Source organism: Schistocerca nitens, chromosome 7, assembly GCF_023898315.1.
Source record: "Schistocerca nitens isolate TAMUIC-IGC-003100 chromosome 7, iqSchNite1.1, whole genome shotgun sequence".
NCBI classification, from domain to species: Eukaryota; Metazoa; Arthropoda; class Insecta; order Orthoptera; family Acrididae; genus Schistocerca; species Schistocerca nitens.
In genome coordinates, this window is record NC_064620.1 from 331,874,718 (window position 1) to 331,902,189 (window position 27,472).

At 46.1% G+C, this 27,472-nt stretch overlaps 1 protein-coding gene across 1 annotated transcript in view; it reads right to left on the reverse strand.

The window, feature by feature from the left end:
* LOC126195603 (uncharacterized) overlaps nt 1-26,789 on the reverse strand; it is a 61,976-nt gene extending 35,187 nt beyond the window's left edge. Inside the window, exons 1-2 of the mRNA XM_049934229.1 lie at nt 26,615-26,789; nt 16,166-16,642 (exon numbers count right to left, since the gene is read on the reverse strand). Coding sequence (XP_049790186.1) covers nt 16,166-16,642; nt 26,615-26,789 — 652 coding nt within the window. The remainder of the gene's footprint in view (nt 1-16,165; nt 16,643-26,614) is intronic.
* Between the last annotated feature and the right edge of the window lie 683 nt (nt 26,790-27,472).

Genomic DNA, 27,472 nt, shown 5'->3' on the forward strand with positions numbered 1-27,472 from the left:
TAATTATGTTTGTACAGAACCCAAGGTACGTGAATCCTTCTAGCACTGATCGTGATTTTTTTTATTTTTTGTGTTAACTGTCAAAAGTCGATGAAACCGCCTGGCACAAATCCTTCTACAACTCAAATCACTACCAACAATTTCGTTATCAACCGATAGTGAAATTTTCCGAAATCACAGGTTCAGTCCATCGACAGTGAAATGTTAGTCCTGTCGAATGTCTTCCTTGATTTCGATTCACCAGTCGTACTGATCGTTGAAGTTCAATGTTCGTCCGTCTTCCATTAAACACGATACGCCATTTTCGAGCGGAAGCTCCATTCACCACATTTTCATAGACTTCGATCATCTGCCGGTAATCTCGACGCAGTGGGCAGTTTTGCTTTTAGAATTCGTACTTCACTATGAATCTTACAGTTGACGGGATCCTTAATTTTATCACAGATTTTGTAATTGCACAGATCAGTACCTGTAATAGAACAGTCTGTCTGTATGACACGCTAATCTCCAAAACTGCTATACTAATTTTCGTTGGGTTCTCACTGGCGACTTGTACGTATTTTGGGGAAACATATATGCTTTATCTGAGCGAAATCGGATAGTGGAAACTAAGCGGCACTCTGGGTGACTTGCAAGTCGATGATGATGAAATGATGAATGAGGACAACACAACATCCAATCTGTGAGCAGAGAAATTCCCCGATCCGGTGGGGAGTCGCTGTGTGGCAGCTGGGTGCGTGGCTGATCAGTCTGTTAAGTGGACGGACCTTCATTAGGTTTCCACAGGCAACGTGAACGTAGCTTGGGGCTACGGGTAGGCCTAACTTCATCATAATCGGATCACTAAGAGGAAGGTATCGCAATGAAAATTGTATAAATGAGGAAGTGTGTTTGTCTGTCACCTTTTCATGACCAAACCGCTGAACCATTTTTTATGAAATTTGGTATGGAGATAGCGTGAACGCCGAGGAAGAACATAGGCTACTGTAGAAAGTGTGTAGTACAACGTATTTAATAATTTGTAGATTATTACGTAAATAAGAAGACATTAACTCCTTGAAAAAGCTATATATACTTTTACTTTTTAAATTTACCACATTTGTGAGAATGCTTTCGTTTGTTGATATGTTCTACATAATACAATTCAATGTGATGAATGCATTGCTTATTCAGTCCTCAGCGTTCTATAATAAATTACGACACGTGCGAAAGTAAATCCATTACGTTTTTAGGTTCAAATGGCTCTGAGCACTATGGGACTCAACTGCTGAGGTCATTAGTCCCCTAGAACTTAGAACTAGTTAAACCTAACTAACCTAAGGACATCACAAACATCCATGCCCGAGGCAGGATTCGAACCTGCGACCGTAGCGGTCTTGCGGTTCCAGACTGCAGCGCCTTTAACCGCACGGCCACTTCGGCCGGCTACGTTTTTAGGACTAAACTGCAGAACCAATTAAGATGAATTGTGGTATGGAGATAGACCTAACACCGCGGAAGAGCAAAGGCTACTTTAGAAAGTGAAAAAAGAAAAGTCAGCGCTTAAAAGTGTGAAGTAGGGGAAGGAACACGTCCTTTTGTACCAGAAACCAAAAATTTGTTGCATCATGTACACACTGTATTACTAATAGCTACTTCAATAGTACGATGCATAGATGCACGCATCTGACCACGCGCTTGCGCATGCACCTCCGGCAGCAACGCTGTATGTATACCAGTCGTCGCGTGTTGGGGTGGCTGATGGAGACAGCAGGGGTGAATCCATCTATACTTCGCGCTACGCTTACGTCAACAGGCAGATACGTGAGTGCACCCGACGTTATTGCACGTACAATAGCATCACTTACCATACCATAACTACTGATATGCGATCGTAGCCGCGGGTAACAGGTAGTAAACAATAAACCACCCTGTTTTCCGTTAGCATTATGCTGGCGCCAGTGAGTAGGAAGGCCTATGACATGGTTGCGGGGATGGGAGGGCGATTGTGTAGCTTGTAAGATGAAAACGGTATTTTCTTCTAAAATGACTCAACCATCATGGAAAATGAAATTTTTGGAGAGCATACGTGGCAGTCAAACAATGAACTCGTGTACCTTCAGCTCTGTGCAGTTGGTATGTTGGACAGTTAGTACGGCAATGTAAATTATAGTACCATACCGAGAAGTACCGAACATTTTGAGAGTAGAAATACTACCAAAGATTAAGATGAAGGTCTAACAGAAATATATACAGAGTTAGTAGGTTTTATTTTATCAACGATAACATTGCTCCACAATAGTTGAACACAGTATTTCACTGACGAGTAGTACTGAATAAGCTGTCTGTGTAACAGCCTGGAACAGTTCTTTCTTGAATGAATTAACGCTATCATTCCCTGTAACATGTGTCCCATCTCTCCACAGGACGCGGAACAGTCATTCCTCATTACAAGGTACGATAAAAAAGATTTCGTTTGAGAGCGTTGCAGCAGCGTATTGCAGCGTACTGCGACTCTGATGCTGCCATCGATATGTAGGCAAGGGATTAGAGTGGCATTTGCGTCTTTCTGACGTGCGTCAAGTAAGCGCGGAAATGTGAACTATGGCGATGGTTACAAAATGCGTTCAAAAAGGATCAACGTACTGTTATCCTTTTCTCCATTGCCGAAAAACAAACACCGATAGACATCAATAGGGGAATGAAGAATATCTATGGCCATTGCCGTGACAAGGGGTGGTGCTGCTTCATGATCACGCACGTCCACATACAGCAAATGTCGAAACACAGTTGTTACGCCAACTAGGAGACACTTGAGATCCGTATTCTTGTCCTGATCTCTCCCCGTGCGATTATCACTCCTTCAATGCTTTAAAAGATGGCCTCGAAGGTCGACAATTCCTGCCAGATTAAGATGTGGAGCAGACAGCTACGGACTTCTTCACATCGTGTTTAACCAAATGGGTATCTTCAGCCTCGTGCGTCTGTGGGATGATTGCGTCAACAGTCGCGACGCTGTATGACCATCGAACGGAAACTTTTTTATCGCTCCTTATACACACGTCAAAAAAAGTTTTGCATCACCCCGGTTCCCAGAACTCCTGAGGGTAGACGTCGAATGTGGATATTGTATCACAGACACAGCACCTTCGACTGTTCAAAGATGTCACTAAACCCGCCCAAAGATGTAAACAACCATCCATGAGCAGCGCCTATTTCACAGAGGGGGTCCTACTGCCGAACATTTCCAGTCATTCCACCAGTAAGGAGGTACACGGCTCCTGTTGTCTGTAGTTCAACCATGGCTAGACGGTCAATACCGCGGTTATATCGCGTCCGCATTGTCACTTTGAACCGGGAAGGGCTCTCAAGAAAGGAAGAGGCCAGGTGTCTCGGAGTGAACCAAAGCGATGTTGTTCGGACATGGAGGAGATACTAAGAGACAGGAACTGTCGATGACATGCTTCGCTCAGGCCGCCCAAGGGCTACTACTCAAGTGGATGACCGCTATCTACGGATTATGGCTCGGAGGAACCCTGACAGCAACGCCACCATGTTCAGTGATGCTTTTCGTGCAGCCACAGGACGTCGTTCTACGACTCAAACTGTGCGCAATAGGCTGCATGATGCGACGTCCATGGCGAGGTCCATCTTTGCAATCACGATGCCATGCAGCGCGGTACAGATGGGCCCAACAACATGCCGAATGGACCGCTCTCTTCACCGATGAGTGTCGCATATGCCTTCAACCAGACAATCGTCGGAGACCTGTTTGGAGGCATCCCGGTCAGGCTGAACGCGTTAGACACACTGTCCAGCGAGAGCAGCAAGCTGGAGGTTCCCTGTTGTTTTGGGGTGGCATTATGTGGGCCCGACGTACAACGCTGGAGGTCATGGAAGGCGCCGTAACGACTGTGCGATACGTGAATGCCATCCTCCGACCGATAGTACAACGATATAGGCAGCGTATTGGCGAGGCATTCGTCTTCATGGACTACAATTCGCGTTCACGTCGTACAGATCTTGTGAATGACTTCCTTCAGGATAACGACATCGCTCGACTAGAGTGGCCAGAATGTTCTCCAGAAATGAACCCTATCTACATGCCTGGGACAGATTAAAAAGGGCTGTTTATGGACGACGTGGCCCACCGACCACTCTGACGGATATACGCCGAACCGCCGTTCAGGAGTGGGACAATCGCGACCAACAGTGCCTTGATGAACTTGTGGATAGTATGCCACAACGAATACAGGCATGCATCAATCCAAGAGGAGGTGCTACTGGCTATTAGAGGTACCGGTGTGTACATCAATCTGGACGACCACCTATGAAGGACTCGCTGCATGTTGGTACAACATGTAATGTGTGGTTTTCATAAGCAATAAGAATGGCGGAAATGATATTTATGTTGATCTGTAGTCCAATTTTCTGTACTGGTACCGGAACTCTTGGAACCGAGGTGATGCAAAACATTTTTGAATGTGTTTACTTTCTATTCGGATCAAACATCAAGTGTGTTTAAATAATGAATTGCAATTAAGACACAGATACCAGTCACATATTGACTTACTAGGTAAATGTTGTAGCCACACATACTGCCATACTTAGAAAATCCTATCAGTATTTCCGCGAAACTCGAATCACCTACTTCCTGGATTATTTATTTTTTATTTATTATGTGATTTTTAGGTCTGGTATTTAAATGTTATTAGTATCCTGTGAGCTCTTCTGGAGGCCAACAACTAATTCATAACAACAGGAATAGAAAGTTCTAACCTGCTGCAAAACTACGCTGTTTAGCAATGCCAATGTGGATATCATTAGCAGCCAAAATGATTGCTTCAGCCCCAGGAATTCTTGTGCTGGACGGTAGCTTGATTTCTACGACATGGGGAGCGAGCACGGAATAAGGACAGCTCAGCTTGTAACAACATGCTTTATTCTGCAAGACTTCCATATGCGAGTCCGTCTCGTCTGCGTGGGTGCTCAACTCGTAGCTGAATGCACGGTTCAGGACAATGTGTGCTTACGCAAGGCAGTGGCACAGTCGTGGCGGAAGACCACGACCGGTGCGGCGACTGTGCTGACCAGACGTAAGCCCGTCTGGCAGGCCGCGGACAGAAGCCGCAGGGGCCATGAATAACGGCTGCAGCACACAGATACCCAGTGCTGAACCTAGGAACCTTGGAGTCACCTGGAGGGCTGGACAAAGATGCCCTAGAGGATGTCTTCTCTTGGTGGCACCGGCTCGAGACCCGTAGACCAGCGGCAAGACTGATGTTCTAGGTGGATCTGCAGCTGCTTGGCTCACTTTCGACCACCAGCTGTCGTGGTAACAGCCACAGCATCAGTTCAGCAGGAGTCAGAAGCCGTAGAACTAGTCGTAGAACAAATACAAGAGCAGCTTGGGCTGAACGGCTCTTCTTTGTAACGATCTGGTCCATGTTTGTTGTGACAGGAGTTCATCGCTGCTCACGCAGGTGCCCATGGGAGTGCATTGTTGTGCCCAGCATGTGCAACTCCGGGACACCATTGTAGCAGACTCGCTACACTGCAAGGTGCAGTGTTAGCATTAATTTGTGTTGCAGCAGCATTGTTTCCTGTATGTCTTTCTACGAGGTGCAAGGTTAGAACTGTGGATGTTGCTGTAACCGGGGTGATTCGCGCGAAAAGGTTTCCAACGTGATTATGGCCGCCCGACGGGAATGAACAGACTTTGAACGAGGAATGTTAGTTGGAGCTAGACACACTCCGTTTCGGAAATCGTTAGGGAATTCTATATTCGCAGATCTACGGTGTCAAGAATGTGCCGAGAACACCATATTTCTGGCAATATCTCTCACCACGGGCAACGCCTTCACTTAACGACCGGGAGCAGCTAATGTGTGTAGAGTTGTCAGTGCTAACAGACAAGCAGCACTACGCAAAATAACTGCAGAAATCAATATGGGGCGTAAGATGAACGTTTGCGTTGGGAGAGTGCAGTGAAATTTGGCGTTAATGGGCTGTGGCAGTAGACGGCCGATGCGAGTGCCTTTGCTAACAGCACGACACCGTCTGGAGCGCTTCTCCTGGTCTCGTGACCATGACTGCAAAACCGTGGCTTGGTCAGATCAGTCCCGATTTCAGTTGGTAAGAGCTGATGATAGGGTCAGAGAGTGGCACATCCCCCACGAAACTATGGACCCAAGTTATCAACAAGGCAGTGTGCAAGCTGGTTGTGGCTCAACAATAGAATGACTGGGAGACCATTTGCGGCCATTCATAGACTTCACGTTCCAAAACAACGACCTAATTTTTATGGGTAACAATGAGTCATATTGACGAACTGTAGTTGTCTGGAAATGCGGTGAAGAACATTTTGGACAGTTCGAGCGAATGATTTGATCACCCAGATCGCCCGACAAGAATCCCGTCGAACATTTATGTTAAATAATCGAGAGGTCAGTTCGTACAGTAAATCCTGCACCGGCAACACTTTCACCATTAAGGACGGATAAAAAAGGGAACATGGTTCAGTATTTCTGCAGAGGAATTTCAACAATTTGGGAGTCCAATTCACGTCGAGTTGCTGCACTAGGCCGGGCAAAAGGAGGTCCGGCACAGTATTAGGACGTATCCCATGACTCTTGTCATCTCATTTATATAGGCTACACGAGAATCAGAATTAAGAAGGTACTTGAGGACGAAATTCCTGTTACCTTGTTCTGGTATCTTCCGTAATTTTACTGAATAAGTTGGAATATCTGTTCCGTGATAATCCTCTCATTCTGTGTGGCTATAAGCTCGCCCAGAGAACTGAATGTGGTGGTATCTAGACTATTATTCAGTAGATCAGTATATATAAAGGATTAATGGCCAAATACAGTGGAGGGTACGTTAAGTTCAGAGCTGAAGCCTCTGCTACTGTTGCTGAAATCCGAAAAATCGGACCTGGGCCGTCACAATTCATTCCACCCCTTTATCCCTCTGTTCCGTATTTCTAAACGTTGTGTTCTCCTTGAACGTCCCTGCTCATGCCAAACAGTGATAACTACAATAGCGGCATATACGGATTACAGCCAGTGCGGTCCTGCTTTCTGAAAATATGGTTGTTTTGGGAGGATGTCCAGCGATCATCCTCCCGCATTTGTCTCCCTGAGAAATAACACTGTCTTGCACAGTTCAGTGACCATCTGGACTACCAAACTCTAACATTACACTACATGCCAACTGTGAGATACTTCCTCTACCAATGTTCCATCTATACCTACAAACTGAAAATACTCGTAGCCAAATTTCACTTTCACACTCTATTTACAGAACGAAACAGACAAAATCTGTCTCCAGCCAGCTGAAGTTCATAGCATAACTGAAACAAATCCTCGAAATTATTAGTCTACTAAGACAGAGAACACATGGAAAAAACCTACACGACATCCACGTAAACAACTGTTAACATATCACAAAAATGGAATTCTTCCACACCTTATAACCTTCAAATTATCGGCTCACGATAAATACTTTCAAACAAAAGGAAAGCCTTTATTATTTGCACATCATTCACACCATGCTCTACTGTTTATAATGGATTCACTCTAATTCTTAATGCGTAAGGCAATGTGCGCGTAGATTGAACTGGTCTGCTACTTTTGCTGTGTTATCTTCCCTTACTGCTTCTTCTCCCCTCTGCCCCCCTTTTTGTGACTGATGGCGATAACAGCGGTAGAGAGTTCAGCACACCTGGAAGGGCCGGATGTACCCAACGTGAAGGACTGTTGTTCGCATCGGAAATTGTAGTTTCACGTTCACTGCTCAGGTCATCGGAATTATTTGATATGGACATCGTTAAAAAGTGAAGAATTTTTTTGTCTTTCTTTTCAGAATGTAAAGGCTGATTAACATTACACTCTGTCCTACACGGTATTCAGGTGAGTTAACACTCTCAGTCGATGCCATACCTTCCGCAATGTTCTCTCAAAATTCCTTAACGATTCTCGATTTTTCCCTACATTTGGCTTTACTGACTCGAATAGTGATGGCCTTTTTGGTCATATAAAACCTCATATGGCAACAGAGCCAAATTCTCGAAAACCTTTGAACTATACACCACTACAACGTGTGGTTAAGAGCGTATCTCAGTTGTTACGAACACTATTTATAATGACTTAACATAATTGCTATTATTCGATGAACTCACTCTGTTTTCCCATTTGCTAATTGGTAATGGGCTTGCTTTTAATTTACAAATGTGTAATAAATAGCAAAGCTGCTTCATCAACTCTGACATAAAATTGGTGCCGTGATCCTAAATTATCGTCTCTGAAATACAAAATTGCAACAACTAGTTGTTCAGCATGCTGACAGCCATTGTGCTAACTTGCTGGGGTAGACGTCATAAACACGCAGCGTGATAAGGTATGATCTATAAATTTTCAGTACATAGCAGTTACATACGTTATAGTGTCGCGTCGGTCCAAAAGGATCATTTCAAATGATTTACTAGCCTTTGGCAATATTTGCCACGGAATAGACTGAAAGTTCAGTTTAGCATATTGTGACCATGGTGATCAGTTCTTCACATATTGTTCTACATCCTGCTTACATACTCGCGACCAGTACTATGCGGCAACACTGTGCTCTATGGTTCTCGACCCCCATGGCCTGTCACACATGACCATGCGCCTGTTTCAATATTGGTTCCCAAAAAAAATGGTTCAAATGGCTCTGAGCACTATGGGACTTAACATCTCTGGTCATAAGTCCCCTAGAACTTAGAACTACTTAAACCTAACTAACCTAAGGACATCACACACATCCATGCCCGAGGCAGGATTCGAACCTGCGACCGTAGCGGTCACGCGGTTCCAGACTGAAGCGCCTAGAACCGCATGGCCACACCGGCCGGCTATTGGTTCCCACAAACAGCTGGAATCACAACACAAGGACTAAGTTTCCTCTGCTTACGTGACAACCCATCGTGCACAATGAATCGTGGCAGCACTGTAAAAAGCTTGCAGTCAACGTCAGCTGCTGGCACTTTCTGCTACTCTGTAGTATGAGCCACTATTCTCAACACACCATCCTTCCAACTGAGACCATCCGCATTCCCATGTGTTCTGCGTGGACGACGAATTAATTGAAAATAGAACTTGCTGAATTTCAGTGCCCAACATCTTAACCAGCCTGAGAGCTTTTTTAGTCCTTACAAAAACTTAAATACTGCATAATCAGCTATTACTTACATTTCCTTCTCTGTCGTAATTTCTTTCCATTTCATTCAACTGGTATGAGGCATAGCCCAACGGATGCTCCACTCGATCGACATCGTGACTGAATACACAACCAAGCACTTGGTTGCTTGTGTCACATGACAATGTGATTTCTTTTCATAATTTGGAGAAACCAGCACCAGACCAACTGCTGGCCGCATCTTCACACTCTGATGTCTAACGAAACTATTCCTTTTCTCAATAAGTGTGTGATAAGTTGTGCTATCTCTGCAAATTTCGGAACAAATTTCCCACAGTAACTCTGTACACCTAAAAAGACTGTAACTGCTTCTCCTTACACTGTGCTGGAACATCTCACATGGCTTTTGTAGTGTCGGCAGACTTGCCAACACTACGCACACTAATTGAAAGAGGCGGCCAAGATGCACGCGCTAACTCACGAAGGATGGAGTGAGGTCTGAAACAGGATACGTAATGAATGTTATAAAGAAAAGTACTTAGCTTCTCGAAACTTTAATCCATCCTTTGTATACATCGTTCTTGATGAGACATCTGGAGATTGTGGCGATACAAGTGAGGTTCTTTAGATACATGCAATGTTACAAATGGCGCCTTGCTAGGTCGTAGCCATTAACTTAGCTGAAGGCTATTCTAACTGTCTCTCGGCAAATGAGAGAAAGGCTTCGTCAGTGTAGTCGCTAGCAAAGTCGTAGTACAACTGGGGCGAGTGCTAGTAAGTCTCTCGAGACCTGCCTTGTGGTGGCGCTCGGTCTGCGATCCTGACAGTGGCGACACGCGGGTCCGACATGTACTAATGGACCGCGGCCGATTTAAGCTACCACCTAGCAAGTGTGGTGTCTGGCGGTGACACCACAGCTTTTACTAATGCATGGTCTGTGTGGACTCCTTCATGACTAAACCCAAGTCCTAAACATTGTACTTCCCATAGCGTGAAGTGGCGTTCCTCTAAATGGAGTGGGAGGTGTGGTATGCTGAACCGTTTAAACACCCCTTTTAGCCATAGCATATATTCTTCCATACCCTTCACAAAGACAATTATTTTATCCAAGTATATCACAGACTGTCTTGGTTTTAACCCTTGCGCTCTTCATCAAATAAATACTGAAATGTGGCTAGCACGTTGTTTACTCTAAATGGCATGTGTCACAAAGCAATCGTAAACGTCGATTTTGGCAGGTTATCTGGCACCGCTTCCAACTAATGATAGCCACTCCTTACATCCATAGTTGATAAATACCTGTACTGTTCCACATTATTCAAAGTTCAGTCCAATTTAAAATCCGATAACTTTCTTTAATCATACGACGACTGAGATATCTCTAATTACAATATAATCAAAATGCTTTGGTGTCAGCCATACTCTTTTTTGAAATGATCACCACTGGTGCTCCGCAAGTACTGGTACATTCCGCATAATGCGGTCCTGTAACTGTTGATTAATGGACTGTTTCATTACAAGTAGCAGATGGTGTGATATTCCTTACTATTCTTAAGAAGATATAGAAGTAAGCTTGTCTACCACTTTGTCTATTGTTACTGTTTTCCAACTTATTTACGACTAACATGTAACTGGGTAACCTCTTTTGATGCTAGTCAATTGTCAGGATGAGCATTACTGCAAAGGGCATTTGATTCTAAAGCATTATGTCAGGGTGAAAAACACTAAATAAATTACTTTTTCTCTCTTAAAAACATGTGGGCAGGGTGGGTTCTTCCTTGGTTCGGGTATGAGGTAGAATGAAACAGCATTTTACATAAGATAACTTTTATTGAAAGATTTGTACAATGGTTTCCTTACTGGGTTGTTCTGGCTGGGAGAGCGGCAGCTGTGTCGTTTGCGAAGCCTCTGCTGCGTGAACGGCGGCGTCTGATTACGTCTGGTGGTGTATATCTCGTGTCGCTGTTTCGCCCAGTTGACTGGAGACGCGCATCGTGAGATGGCCCGTTTAATTATTGAGAACGAAGTCGTGAATCGGATGGTGATACCTTGGATGTGGCGTCCCAGTGTTTCTCTTCTCTATGCGTCGGCCCGCGGAGCGGCGCGGCGGGGGAAGGCCAGTGTCCCGGACTCGAACAACGGACTCCAGCTTGCCAGTCTTCGGCTGTCAGATCTTCATCCCGGCTCACAGGTGAATGCTGATGTGAGGCCGTCTCCTTCCCGTCCTCACGAGTCACCCGAGTACGTAAAAATCAGTCTTCAAATACCTTTTACTTCTGTTTTCTGGCGGCGAGGGTGCTGCTTGCTATTCCATTACAACGGCGGACTTGGTGCTTCCGTGTACGATGTAGTCTCTTCCTGCATGACGGTCTTCAGCACCGACTGAACTGTACTGGAACTGAAAAATACTCTCAGGCCCACTGCGTCTCGCGTATTTATTTACTTCAGTTCACTGGAGGTGAACGACTTCACGGTCATTGCCACTTCTGTCACGCTGAAAAGCTTCTCGAAGAATGAATCTTCTTAACGTCGGTCTTTGGCTCTTGGAATGTAGGCGAGCGCCTTTGATCACGTGTGACAATTGAGAAACACGTGAGCCGGTCGGGCGATGCCCTGACGACTGAATTGACAGCTTCCGCTTATATGGGGAGGGCGATGGCTTCTCCTGAACGTGCTGACTTCACGGTCAATGCCTCTTCTGTTCTGCCCGCTGTTTGCCATTGTGTAACTCTTCTAAGTTTTGCATTTATTTTCTAATTTCTACTTCACTTCACATTGATTGCACTAATTTATTTACCTATCTTAAGTACCACTCAACAAACATGCATACAAGTTTACAATATACTGTGCTGTTTATTTGTATGTACATTCTTTATTCCTTGCAAGGAAATAAGGAGGACGAGCCTGTTTACTAGGCAGTCATGATGTGATAGGCTGTCTGAATGGCCACCTGTAGTTGAGGTTCGGGCAAAGAGCACTACTTGAGTTGTTGGAGAACGTACCTTTGGCTGTTTATGAGAGGATGTGTATACAACACGACAGTTCATTGTGGATGTCCGAAACCATCTCAATTCTGTATTCCTTAGTCGCTGGACTGGAAGGGGAGGTCCTATTCCATGGCCTCAGATATAACCTGACCTCAGTTCCCTTCATTATTTCCTAAGGAGGTATCTGAAGTCAATGTTTATGAACTGGATATTTGTCAGGGTGCGTTAGAATGTTGTTTGCTGACGTCACACTTGAATGGCTGTCAGTTTCAGCACATTTTGTAAGATGCTGTACAAACGGTACGTCCATTGTGTTAGTGACGATATTTGCAGTTAACTGTAACTAACGTAAATAAAAAAGTGTACATTAGTATGTTTTTATTTCTATTATCTCCTTAAGCTGGCGTCTCCGAGCCCTGTTTACATACCACAAATGGTTCAGTGGAGCATCCTCTGTGTCCTGTTAAATTTTTGCACGCTCTTACGGAAACGCCCTGTACTTCAATGAAAGTGCGAAAGTGCCATGCAAGTGTGACATCGGCAAACACGATTCTGACGCCCCCTGACACAATTTGTAACTGGATTGAGAATTTGTCGTTAGCGAAACCGCGGCGTGCTCTCATGGATAAAGTGTTACGTAGAGGTATGGAAGTAAACTTCAGGTTCAGTGTATTGGAACCCTTGCTGTTCACGTTTTATATTAATGATTTGTCAGGTAGTATTAACAGCAATTATATAGACAATAATTTTTTCTGTAACGAAGTGCTTTCTGGAAAAGTTTCTCAGATGCTGAGTCAAATACTGATGAAATTTGACATTGGTGCAAAGGTTGGTGAATGGCTTCATTGAAAACAGTCAAGCCGTAGAAATATCAAAGTTCAATAGTTTGTAGGGATATGAAGTAGAGCGATCATATACATTCAGTCGCACACAACATAATACACTGAAGCGCCAGAGAAACTGGTACAGGTATCACTATTCAAATGCAGAGACATGCAAACAAGCAGAATATGGCGGTGCGGTATTCCATACCTATATAAGACAACAAGTATCTGATGCATTTGTCAGATCGGTTACCGCTGCTACAATGGCAGGTTATCAAGATTTAAGTGAGTTTGAACGTGGTGTTATAGTCTGCGCACAGGCGATGGGATACAGCAAAAAATGGTTCAAATGGCTCTGAACACTATGGGACTTAACATCTGAGGTCATGTCCCTAGAACTTCGAACTACTCAATCCTAACTAACCTAAGGACATCACACACCTCCATGCCCGAGGCAGGATTCGAACCTTTGACCGTAGCGGTCGCGTATTCCTGACTGGAGCGCCTAGAACCACTCGGCCACACTGGCCGGCTAGGATAAAGCATCTCCGAGACAGTGATGAAGTGGGCATTTTCCCGTACGACTATTTCACGAGTGTATCGTGAATATCAGGAATACATCAAATCTCGACTTTACTGCGGCCGGAAAAAGATCTTGCAAGAACGGGACCAACGACGACTGAAGGGAATCTGTCAATGTGACAGAAGTACAATCCTTCCGCAAATTGCTGTAGATTTCAATGCTGAGCCATAGAAATGTGTCAGCTTGCGAACCATTTAACGAAACATCATCAATAGGGGCTCTCAGAGCCGAAGGCACACTCGTGTACCCGTGTGAACTGCACTACTCAAAGCTTTACGTCTCGCCAGGGCCCATCAACACCGACACTGGACTGTTGATGACTGCAAACATATTGCTTGGTCGGACGAGTCTCCTTTCTAATTGTATCGAGCGGATGGACATGTACGGGTATGGAGACAACCTCATGAATCCATGGACTCTGCATGTCAGCAGGAGACTGTTCATGCTGTTGAAGTCTCTGTAATGGTGTGGGGTGTATGCAGTTGGAATGATGTGGGACCGCTGATAGTCCTAGATACGACTCTGACAGGTGACATGTACAGGACAATGCGATATCCCACACGTCCAGAATTGCTACAGAGTGGCTCCAGGAATACTCTTCTGAGTTTAAACACTTCCGCTGGCTATCAAACTCCCCAGTCATGGACATCAATCAGTCTATGTGGGATGCCTAGCAACGTGCTGTTCAGAAGACATCTCCACTCCCTCGTAATCTTACGGATATATGGCCAGTCCTGCAGGATTCATGGTATCAATTTCCGCCAGTACTACTTCAGACATTAGTCGAATCCATGCCACGTCGTGTTGCGGCACTTCTGCGTGCTCGCGGGGGCTCTACACGATATTAGGCATGTGTACCAGTTTCCTTGGATCTTCTGTGTATATTGCCCATGGGCATGGGACTGGCACCAAATAGAACTGAGTTCATCCAAAGAAAGGCACCAGTAACGTTCATCGATATGTTTTACCCATGGGAGAGCATCACAAAGATGTGTACGAATCTGAACTAGTCAGTGCTTCAACATAGGCATCAAATATGCCGCATAAGCCGATTTAATAAGTTTCAAGTACCAGTAATAAGTAAAAAATCTATGAACACAAATACGGCCATCAAGGCATCGTTGCCGTAGGGAAAAGGACAAGAAGATTCAGTTAACTACTGTGTGCACAGAGGCATGTAAAGAGTCATTCTTCCCGCGCTCCATGTGCGGATGGAACCGGAAAAACTTTAATACATTAATCTCTGCCACGCACTTCACACATGTTTATAGATAATGGATATAGAACTTGTGTTATCAGTCTTTTGACTATTTTGATGCGGCCGACGACCAATTCCTCTCCTGCGTCAACCTTTTCATCTCACAATAGCACCTGCAACCTGCAGTCGCAATTATTTGCTGACTGTATTCCAGTCTGTCATCTTCTACAGTTTTTACCCTCTACAGCTCCCTATAGCACCACTGAAGTTATTCTCTGATGTCTTGACACATGGCCTATTTTCCTGTCGCTTCTTCTTGTCAGCGTTTTTCAATTGTTTCTTTCTTCAAATAAATGATGACTGACAACCTCAGCTGCCGACAGGTGTTGTTGTTATACCTCGATGTGGACAGCTGAAAATGTGTGCCCCGACCGGGACTCGAACCCGGGATCTCCTGCTTACATGGCAGACGCTCTATCCATCTGCGCCACCGAGGACACAGATGAATATCACGACTGCAGGGACTCATCCCTTGCACGCTTCCCGTGAGACTCACATTCCCAACTGTCCACAATTCTACATATGTATTGTACCTTATAGACATTTGCCCACCCACTCATTACTAGCGCACGCCTTGGCGATTCCCGTAAGAGTTTGGGCAACCTGTGCGCATTCGCACAGACGAAGGTCAATGGCTGGGTAGCCTTTAACTATATATACGAAGACAGTAACTAGTTCTAGAAAGAACAGTTACTGTTGTTTTTGTGGCGGCGTTCGTAGCGACAAACAATTCGCTGTAGAAACGGCCTACGAAGTTACCGCCACACTTTTAATAGCGGGCCGACCGGTCCGCTGGAACAGTGAACAGAAAGATGAAAACCCAAACACTCTGATTAAATGAAAGTCGGTACTTATCTTTACTAACGAAGATACAGGAACACAGTAGTGAACTCCGTGTCTACAGAAATCTGTCTAGTTCGAGTCGGAGCGGCTAGGTCAGCGTCGGCTGACGACAAACAACAACTCTGCTGCGATGAACACACAACTGACTAGCAAGTACACAATTCGGTGGCGAGTATACAACTGAGCGGCGAATACAGAACTGTCCTAGCGCTCGCGACTCCAGCGCTTAAGAAGCCAGAAGCCAGCGGTGGCGCGCGCAGACTTGCGGCGATTTCCTGTCCCGCTGGCGCTGCTTATGCGGACGGCGTCCGGACTTTGATGCTGCCAACCTTTTGGCAGCGGTCTCGGGTGGCATTACTGGCTAGGATATAACACTCCTCCCCCCCCCCCCCAAATCGCTGCACCGTCGTTGAATAATGACGTGGCGAGCGTCGACGGCGGGGGAGGGGTCTGGCCGCAGGCGTAGCAGAAGAGACCGGGGCGGAGACTGTTGTCGGCGGCAGTCCCCGGTCCGCACCCCAGCATTGGCTGCGCGGGGCCTCGGAAAACACCGACTGAAAACCGAGGTCAGGGTGCACGCCTGTGACCACGGGCGCAGCTTCTGGTACTGGACGCGACGGGGCGTCGGGACCCACGAAGAGAGGCAGCGTCTCCTGACGCTGCGTCGACGGCTGCTGAGTGGGCGCCGGACAAGGCGCTGCGGTGTCAGACTCCTTGGGGGTGACCAAGGAAAGCGGCTGCAGGACAGGCTGCACAGCCACCGCTTGGGAAGGCGGCCCGGCTGAGGGGTCGACGTCCATCAGCTCCGAAGGCGGTGGCGACTGAAGAGGGACCGCAGGCGCCGGAGCGACCACCTGGGGCGCTCCCGGATGAAGCTGCGCGGGAGGCATCAACGGGACGGGCTGTCGGCGTGGTAGCGGCGACGGCTGCTGCTGCTGCCCTAGGGGCGGCAGCGAAGTCGGAAGGCGCGGCTGGAACCTGCCGCGGACCAAATCTGTGGACAAAGAACGAGCGGCAGAATCCGGGCGGCCAGCGCGGCGCAACTGGTTCTGATGCCTCCTGTGCACCCCAGTAGCACCTTGAACAGTATAAAAACCGCGACCCTGGACACTTATCACGGTACCACGTTCCCAACGACGGCGACCGTGATAAACTCTGAAAAAAACGGCGTCGTTGCGCTGAAAACGCGTGCGATGCTCAGAAGCGGCGGGTCGATCCGGGGGGTGCAACAACCGTAGTAGGGTGCGATGACGACGGCCGTGGAGAAGCTCCGCAAGCGAAGGGCCGTCGCGTGGCGTGGTCCGGTACGACGATAGGAACGTGATGAGGGCCTGCTGACGAGAGTGCGTAGCACGAAGGCGGTCCATATGATCCTTGAATGTGCGTACAAAACGTTCCGCTGCACCATTCGATTGAGGGTGGAACGGCGGAGTAAGAACATGGCGAATGCCATTGGCAGAACAAAAACTTTCAAATTCAGCAGAGGTAAATTGTGGACCATTGTCAGACACTAAAACTTCTGGAAGACCCTCAATACAAAAATTGAAGTCAACGCCTGGATAGTTTGTGCAGACGTTGTAGACTGCATGGGCACAACAAACGGAAAATTACTAAATGCATCTATCACGATGAGCCAACGAGAATTCCAATATGGACCAGCGAAATCAATATGTACTCGCTGCCAGGGACCGGCAGGGCGTGCCCACTCAAAATAGCGTTGAGGCGGAGCAGCTTGGTGTTCGGCACACGTCGAACAATCTGTAGACATCTGCGTAATCTGCTTATCAATGCCGATCCATGTACAATGACGGCGGGCAAGCTGCTTGGTGCGGACCACTCCCCAATGGCCTTGATGCAACAAGTCGAGGACCTTGGATTGGAGCACTTGGGGAACCAATACACGAAGCTGGTCATTCTCGGTGCGTAACAGCAAAACTCCGTGCGAAACGGACAACAGATGACGTTACGGATAATAGCGACGAACCACAGGATCCGATATGTCCTTTGCCTTGGACGGCCAACCACGTTGAACAAAGCGTAATAGTAAACTCAGATGAGGATCCGTAGCTGTCTCACGTGCCACCTGACGATAATCAATCGGAAAATCCCGGAGGGATCGATGCTCATCGGCGTCAATCTGATGGCAAGAGTCGTCAGAGGAATCGAAGACATCATCCGCAGCAATCGGCAATCTAGAAAGCGCGTCAGCGTTTGCATGCTGAGCTGTAGGGCGATACAGTATCTCATACTGGTATTGTGATAACAAAAGAGCCCAACGTTGTAGTCTCTGAGCTGTCCGCTGAGGAACTGGTTTAGACGGATGAAACAGTGACGTCAGGGGCTTGTGATCTGTTACTAAATAGAATGGTCTACCATAGAGGTAGTGATGGAATTTTGTGACACCGAACACAATAGCCAACGCTTCCTTGTCCAATTGGCTATAATTACACTGAGCTTTGTTTAGCAATTTAGATGCGAACGCAATAGGACGTTCGGTGTTACCGACTCGGTGAGACAACACAGCACCGAGGCCGAAAGAAGAGGCATCACAAGCTAACACCAGAGGCTTGTTAGGGTCGTAATGGACCAGACAACGATCATTCAATAAAGCCTCTTTAAGCTGCTGAAAGGCTGATTGGCAATCAGCTGACCACACAAACGGAACATTCTTACGGCGGAGACGATGCAACGGTGCAGCAATCTGTGATGCATTAGGTATAAACCTAATATAATATGTCAATTTGCCAAGAACTGCTTGCAATTCACGCAGATTGCGAGGGGCGGGCAAATCACGAATAGCTGCTAAATATGACTGGGAGGGATGAATGCCTTGAGCATTAATAACATGTCCCAGATACTCCATCTCCGTAAGGAAAAATGAACATTTATCGATGTTGCAACGTAGGCCTGCCTGAGACAACACTGTAAACAAACACTCCAAATTACGGAAATGTTCAGCAGGCGTCCGACCGGACACAACAATATCGTCTAAATAGTTGCAACACGATGGCACATTAGCCAGAAGTTGTGACAAAAAACGCTGAAAAACAGCTGGAGCTGATGCACAACCAAAAGGCAAACGCAGAAAACGGAACAACCCCAACGACGTGTTTATGACAAAATACTGTTGTGATTGCTCGTCGAGGGGCAATTGCAAATATGCTTCACGGAGATCAATTTTGGAAAAGAAACGAGCTTCCCCTAACTTATCCATCAGCTCGTCCGGTCTAGGCAAAGGAAAAGAATCAATGACAGTCTGAGGATTAACTGTCGACTTAAAATCAGCACACAAACGTAACTTGCCAGACGGTTTCTTTATAATAACTAAGGGAGAAGCCCACTGGCTCGCTGAAACGGGTTGAATAACACCGTTGTTTTGCCAACGACGAAGTTCATCTGCTACAGGTGCCCGGAGGGCGTGAGGCACTGGACGAGCACGAACAAATCGAGGCTGAGCATTATCTTTTAACGTAATATGAGCGGCAAAGTTCGCAGCACAACCTAGTTCGTCTTTAAATATGTCACTGTATTGTTTACACAAATCGGTTATGCTGTCTTGAGGAACAACAACAGAATTAATTTGCAACACATTGTCTTGGATAGACAGGCCAAACAAGTCAAAACAGTCTAATCCGAAAATGTTTACACTGTCTGTAGCGCGGAGCACTGTGAATGAAACTGTTTTTGTATTGCCACGGAATGTGGCTGGCACGCTACATACACCTAACACAGGAATTTGTTCTCCACTATAAGTAGCCAAAGAATGTTTTGCCGCTGAAAGTTTAGGGCGGCCGATAGCCGCATACGTAGCACTATTTATGAGAGTCACAGACGCACCAGTGTCTAATTGAAAATTGAAGGTCTTATCCTGGATGCGTAGCTTCACAAATAGTTTATTACACTGTCTCTGGATCGGTGCAGCGGAGGCGGAAGACACAAAATCAGCGCGTTTAGCGCGTGTTCGCTGCTTACGACAACTCGTGGGTTGGGCGGGTGGAACAACAACTCCCGCTTCACTTGCAGTCGGTACATTACTTTTTACAGCGTTTGAATTACGCTTGGGTCGCATAGCAGAGGGCTGGGTGGGTGGCTTATTGCGAACAAGTTTATTACCCACACGAACCGTGAAATAGTCTTTAAACGCGACCTTCTGGGCGGGCTGGCTTTGAAGAACATGAATATCCATGGGCTGGGCAGCACTAGAATTGTTCTTGCGTTTACGCAAACAAACAGTCTGGATATGTCCTTTCCTTTGACAAAAGTGACAAACCGCGTTTCTTAACGGGCAACGTTCACGAGGATGAGCAAGAACACACTTAGGGCAAGACTTAACTCTATCATTTTGCACACGCGGCTGACGAATGTGTTTAACATAACGCGGCCGGCTAGTGTTTACAGTCTGACTCTGCCGGTGGGGCCGCGGGCGTGACATAACTTGCTTAGCACAGGCAATTTGAGAAATACATGACTGATCTAACTCACACTCAGCATAGTCAAAAGTATCTTGGGCTTCAATAATGTTCATCACAGTCTCTAATGACGGGTCAGGCAACTTTAAGATAGCAGCACGAATACGAGAATCTGCAATGTTTTGAGTAATAGCGTCTCGTAACATGACATCACTGTAGGAAGCTCCACACACACAATTAAATCGGCACTGACGGCTGAGGCCCCGTAAATCTGTTAACCACTGTTTATTAGATTGATGTGGCAGTTTCTTTAATCTGAAGAACTTGAATCTGGCTGCTGCCACATGAACTCGCGACTCGAAATACTCAGCAAGCTTGTTAACAACAACGTCATAGTCTAAAGCTTCTGGCTTGGATTCCGGGAACAACTTACAAAGTAGTCGATAGACTTCCACGCCTGCAGTGAAAATTAAATAAAGCTGCCGCTCAGTACCCGTGATTTTGTAGACTGTCATGTGCGCCTGCAACTGCGCGAAATATTCTCGCTATTCATCTCTTGATGCATCAAAAGCACGGAAAGGCGGTGCTGCCTGTGCTTGTTCCTTTTGTGTTGGAGGATTAGCCGCTTGTTTGGCGATTGCTTCCACCAGACTTTGTATTTGCTGACTCTGTAACAAGATCAACTGTTGTAATTCGGCAGACATAGTGAACACAAATTAAACCAGCCCCCAATATTTTATCGCTATAGTTAGTATAACCAGAAACAAGTTGAACCAGCCCTGCACACGAGTTCGGAAGCCCTCGTCGCCAGTTTTGTGGCGGCGTTCGTAGCGACAAACAATTCGCTGTAGAAACGTCTTACGAAGTCACCGCCACACTTTTAATAGCGGGTCGACCGCTCCGCTGGAACAGTGAACAGAAAGATGAAAACCCAAACACTCTGATTAAATAAAAGTCGGTACTTATCTTTATTAACGAAGATACAGGAACACAGTAGTGAACTCCGTGTCTACAGAAATCTGTCTAGTTCGAGTCGGTGTGGCTAGGTCAGCGTCGGCTGACGACAAACAACAAATCTGCTGCGATGAACACACAACTGACTAGCAAGTACACAATTCGGTGGCGAGTATACAACTGAGCGGCGAATACAGAACTGTCCTAGCGCTCGCGACTCCAGCGCTTAAGAAGCCAGAAGCCAGCGGTGGCGCGCGCAGACTTGCGGCGATTTCCTGTCTCGCTGGCGCTGCTTATGCGGACGGCGACCGGACTTTGATGCTGCCAACCTTTTGGCAGCGGTCTCGGGTGGCATTACTGGCTAGGATATAACAGTTGATGACCGTGCAGCTTTTCCCTGGAATAAATGATGACTGACAACCTCAGCTGCCGACAGGTGTTGTTGTTATACCTCGATGTGGACAGCTGAAAATGAGGTATAACAACAACACCTGTCGGCAGCTAAGGTTGTCAGTCATCATTTATTCCAGGGAAAAGCTGCACGGTCATCAACAGTAACTGTTGTTTCGAGAATTAGTTACTGTCTTCGTATATATACTTTCTTTCTTCGCCGATTCTACGGTGAACCTCCTCATTTATTACCTCATCAGTTTACCCAATTTTAAACAGTCTTCTGTAGCACCACATCTCAAACCCTTCGATTCTCTTCTGTTCCGATTATCTCACTATCCATATTTCACAGAAACACAGATTTGTGGTTCAAACGCACAGTCTCAGAAATTTCTTCCTCAAATTAAGGCCTATGTTTAACATAGTAGACTTCACTTGGATATGGTTGTCCTTTTTGCCACTACTAGTCCGCTTTTTATGTCCTCCTCACTCCGTCAACCATGGATTATTTTCCTGCCTAGATAGCAAAATTCGTCTACTTCCTGTTCACCAATTCTGATGTTACTTTTCTTGCTGTTCTCATTTCTGCTACATCTCATTGTTATTGTCTTTTTCCAGTATACTCTCAATCAATATTCTGTACTCGTTGGACTGTTCATTCTATTCAACAAATCTTGTAATTCTTCTCCATTTTCACTGAGGATAGAAATCTCACCAGCAATTATGATCATTGTTCTCTTTTCACCTTGAAGTTTTAAGCCCACTCTTGAACCTTTCTTTTATTTCCGTCGTTACTTTTTCTATGTACAGATTAAACATTAGGGGTGGAAGACTACATCCCTGTCTTAGATTTTTTTTAATCTGATCCTTTTTTCCTTGGTTTTGTTCTCTATTGGTTCCTGTATGTATTGCATATTTCCCGTGTTTCATTACAGCTTATCCCTATTTTTAGAATTACGAGCACCTTGCTTCCCTACCGCATTGAGAAGTCTGACACTCCACTCCCCAACTCCCAGAACATTACCTTTTTGTTGGTAATTCAGTCTTTTTCTTTTTTTCGTGTTGACATCCTTCTTGGCTGTCCCCTCCCGGAGATCCGGTTTTGGGACTAGTACGTAATCTTTCGCCAGTAGTGAGATCATCAAGACACTATGACACTTTCTCAGATACGTACCACATTTCTAATGGATACACATTATGTGTCTTAAGTGCAGTGGTTTTCATTGCCTTCTGCACCGTCATTGCGTTGATCGTTGCTGGTTCTTTTGCCTTCAGGTGCAATTTCGCAGCCTGAGGACAAGGGAGTCCCCTGAACCTGTGTCCACTCCTCCGCCGTCTTTTTTGAGGTTGTTGGCAGAAAGAGGATGACTTCTTATGTAGGAAGTCTTCGGCTGAAATTGATAATTTTTATTCAAAAATACGAATCGGCAACGTTTACTTTTAAAAAGATCGGTCTCTGCTGGCAACGATTTGTGTATTTTAAATAATTAAAAAAATATGAACGAAGCCACAAAAATGAAATAAACTGTGTAACAATACACCTGAAAAGGAGACGTGACATGAATAACACTAAGACCGGTTAACATAACCCACAATAAGTCGCAAAACCGTGGCAGACACAGACAGTTTCAATATGCAGTGGCCATATATTAGTGGGAAGCCAGTGGGTCGCTATCGCCGCCTCCGCCTCCAACTACATTTATCACCGGCTAATCCTTCAAAAACCGGAACGGACTTCTGAGAAAATGAAGACAAATAAGACCCTACCCAAACGGTCTTTTTAAGGCCACTCGTGATGATGTCGATAAACATTGAAGGAATATCGAGAGACAAAGAGGTTTTATTAACTGACTTGTGTAAAGAATATCAATGTGACTTCCTCCTGATTCAAGAAACTCATCGAGGCAGTACAAGACCCACACCCAAAATAGATGGAATGAAGATGATCTTGGAGAGACCACATGAACGATACGGTAGTGCCATCTTCGCCAGGCCAGGAATTATAGTCACTTCTGCATCATTGATTGACAGGCAAGACATCGAGATATTAACCGTTCGAACTCAGCAGTATGACGTTCTCTCTGTTTACAAACACCCAGAATCAGATTTTGTCTTCACTGAGCCTGTCATTTTCAGTTACCAAGACTTTAATTTTGTATTGGGCGATTTCAACTGTCAGAGCACTACATGTGGCTATAAAGAAAGTAACAGCAGCGGAGTGGAACTAGAGATCTGGGCTGAGGTACACGATCTACTGCTCATACATGACCCGAAACTGCCAAGCTCCTTTAATAGTGGCAGATGGAAGAAAGGGTACAATCCCGATAACATCTTTGTTAGCAAGAAACTCGCTGGCCAATGTGGAAAACTGATGAGGGAGCCAATTCTCCAGACGCAGCATCGGCCCATAATTTGCACGGTCGATGCAGTTGATAAGCTTGAACAAGTTCCTTTCAAAAGAAGGTTCAATTTTAAAAAGGCCAATTGGAAGAAATTTAGAGAGCTCATTGATGTAGAAGTAACAAAAATCCCCCCACAACCTGAGATGTACGACTATTTTGTCAAACTCGTTCAGAAGGTGTCTAGGAAAACAATCCCGCGAGGATGCAGAACACAGTATATTACGGGACTGTCTGAGGACGCAAAGCCACTACTGGGAAGATACCAGAAGCTCTTCGATAACGACTCATTTGATGATGAGACACTTCTAGCAGGCGATGAACTCATGTCAGTCATAGCTGAGAACCGCAAAGCCAAATGGTGTGACCTCATGGAGAACCTGGACATGAAAGTGAACAGTAGTCGGGCTTGGAAACTGTTAAAGAACCTTAACGGTGACGCCACAAAGTCAAATGATAAATTTACTAACATCACGGCAGACTATGTCGCCACTACACTCCTTATGAATGGCAAAACCCACGTTAGAAAGTACCAGGAACCATTAGCACGTGATCAGACAGAGGAAAAGCGTCACCTCAAGGCACCATTTACAATGTCAGAACTCACTGCAGTCATTTCCAGCTTGAAGATTAACAGAGCTCCTGGTATCGATGAACTTAGTCGAGCAAATTAAAAACTTTGGCACTAATACCCTACAGTGGCTGCTAGATTTGATAAACGCATGTGTAGAAAGGCTCCACATTCCAAAGATGTGGAGGAAAGCCCAAGTGGTTGCACTTCTGAAACCAGGAAAGGACTCTGATGATCCAAAAAACTTCCGACCTGTGTCTCTTTTATGTCACTGCTTTAAGTCCTTAACCTGACCCAACATATCGAAGATGGGTTTGAGAGGAAAGAGATCTCGGGAGTGGCATTCATAGACCTTTCAGCTGCATATGATACTGTTAACCATCGGAGGCTCCTTAGGAAAGTATATAATGTGACAAGAGATTACCATTTAACATCACTGATAGGTACTTTCCTGCATAACAGGAGATTTTTCGTCTGTCTCCAGGGCAAGAAGAGCAGGTGGAGAAATCAGAGGAATGCCCTACCTCAGGGAAGCGTCCTCGCCCCAGCTCTGTATAACATATATACAAATGACCAACCAGTGCCAAACACCACGCGCCAATTTATGTATGCCGATGACACTGCAGTTTCAGCCCAAGATAACAATTTTATGGATGTAGAGGAGAAATTAACCAGTACCTTGGAAGCTCTCTCCCAGTATTATGAGGCAAACCACCTAAGGCCGAACCCTTCCAAGACGCATTCCATTTAAAGAACAGGGAGGCAAATCGTGAATTAAATGTAATATGGGGAGGTGAACGTCTCGAGCATTGTAAAACGCCCAAATATCTTGGTGTCACGTTGGATCGCACACTGACCTATAAACATCATTGTAATGCCACAAGGGAAAAAGTCTGAACTAGAAACAATATCATCAGGAAACTAACCAGTGGATCCTGGGGTGCAAACCCAAAAGTCCTGAGAACTTCAGCCCTTGCGCTCAATATGTCAGCCGCGGAATACGCCGCATCAACACACGCGAGAAAAGTTGAAGTCGCGGTGAATGAAATGGCACGGATTGTTACCGGATGCTTGAGGCCAACCCCAGTGCACAAGATGTAATTAATCATGGGGATCGCACCGCCCAACATACGACGTGACATCGCTGCCGAAGCCGAAAAAACCAAGCAAGAAAAGGACATGCGTCAGCCTTTATATGGACACCAGCCTGCTGACCGACGGCTTTGTTCGAGGAAGAGTTTCCTGTGACGTACCCGAGCCCTGGAAGGGTCGGCTGCAGAGAATCGTTTGAAAGGATGGTAAATCGACCTGAGAAACCCCCATAAAGATGTAAAAGAAGAATTGGCGCCGTACACAGTCTGGAGAACCCTAAACGGTATGAGGGTAGAAGTGCCAAAGTGCAAGACAAACCTGCAGCAATGGGATTTCCTAAAAGAGAATGAGAACACTCTCCGTCTGTGTGGTTCTGTCCAGCATCCTCAACACCTTCTTATCTGTCCATATTTAGACCAGCCCTGCACAGTGAATGACTTATGGGAGGCAAATGACAAGGTCATATTGGCTGCTGATTTTTTGAAGTCTCAAGTCTAGTTCCGGACACGGAAAGTAAGTAAGTACTACAATGTAATGAAGAAAGTGCCCCTACAGCCTTTCAGTTAGATTTTACTTGGTCCTTGGAAGTTAGGAGTCTGGACGCTATAGAGTATCAGCCGAATAGGCAGTATCAGAGGATCGAGTCAGAAATGTTAACTGTGTTTTGAGCCAGTGCCAGTTCGCTTCGTGACCATGGTAGGTAAATCGACGTCGTAGGGTGTGTACGGCGGGACAGCGATTGCACTGGTACGTGACACCAAATCTAATACGAAATATGCTTGGGCACCACTTGACACCGGGAGGGCGCCACCAACATCGGTAGAACAGGAAGGCCGAGATGGAACCACCCCGCCTTCCGAGAAGTTTGCAGTTAAACCCGTTCTACAGGCGCCGCAAAGACAATCCCTCTCCCTCGCATTAATTAAAATGTGGTAGTGTTATACTGCTTACCCCTAGATGACGGTCTGTGTCCTAATCTATGTAGAGGTAGTTGATATAAAATTCCACTGAACTATATTTACTAGACGTGCACAGCCGTTGGGTGACATTTAACTGCTCGGTCATGGGCTGAACGTAACCTAACGCTGCAATAACTGCGTTTCCCTGCGTTTCTCCGTTGTTTTGACGACATTATTTATATACAGCGTAACCCGCTGGGACGCTGCAGTCCGACAGGCCCTGGGGGTCAGCGGTCAGCACGGCGGGGAAGCTGACCGCCCCCTCTGGCGAGGGCGGCAGCGCCCCCGGCTTATAAAAGGCTGCGTTAACAGCTGGCCCCACTGATTCACGCCCCCCGCGCCGCTCGGCACGGACTACAAATTGCATCAGCGCTGATGAAGACCATTGCGAAAATTGCATTAGCCAGGCTAATGTGGGACGCGGACGGCGGCGCGCTAGCGGCGGCCTTATGCGCGGCCCTGCTCCGGACTCTGGACGCCTAACTCGATTCGGCCGGCTGCAGAGGATCGTTTACAGCGGAACGGAAACTGCTCACCAGTTTTGTGCGGTACCCAGAGCGCGCGCGCGCACACACACACACACACACACACACACACACACACACACACTGCCTGATGAAGGTAGCGAGAGCTCTGATGAGCTGTCAGCAGGTAGGGACGCACGACAGCGTTCTCAATGTGAGTCCACACGATGCCTCTCTCTGTTCATCATTGCGCTTGCGCTCCACATGGCCGGACAGATATGAGATGGGTGCAACACTTTCAGACTACAAGAAGAAAGTAATAATTCATAATTCCAAAAGTCACGTGCTTATGGGTGTCGATATTATCGAATTACCGGTTTCATAGATAACGACTGAAATATATTGGCACAAATTATTTACGGAAGAGTAGAGAAACTGATACAAAGCGACAGCAAGGAAGAATAACAGGAGCCAGCCAGAAGCCCTCGTGGGAAAAAGTTACGTTGTGCGCACTTTTGGGGTAGGTGATGTTTCCAGCTGTTCCACATTTCTAAAATCTTGATGAAAAAAAATACTTTTTAGATTT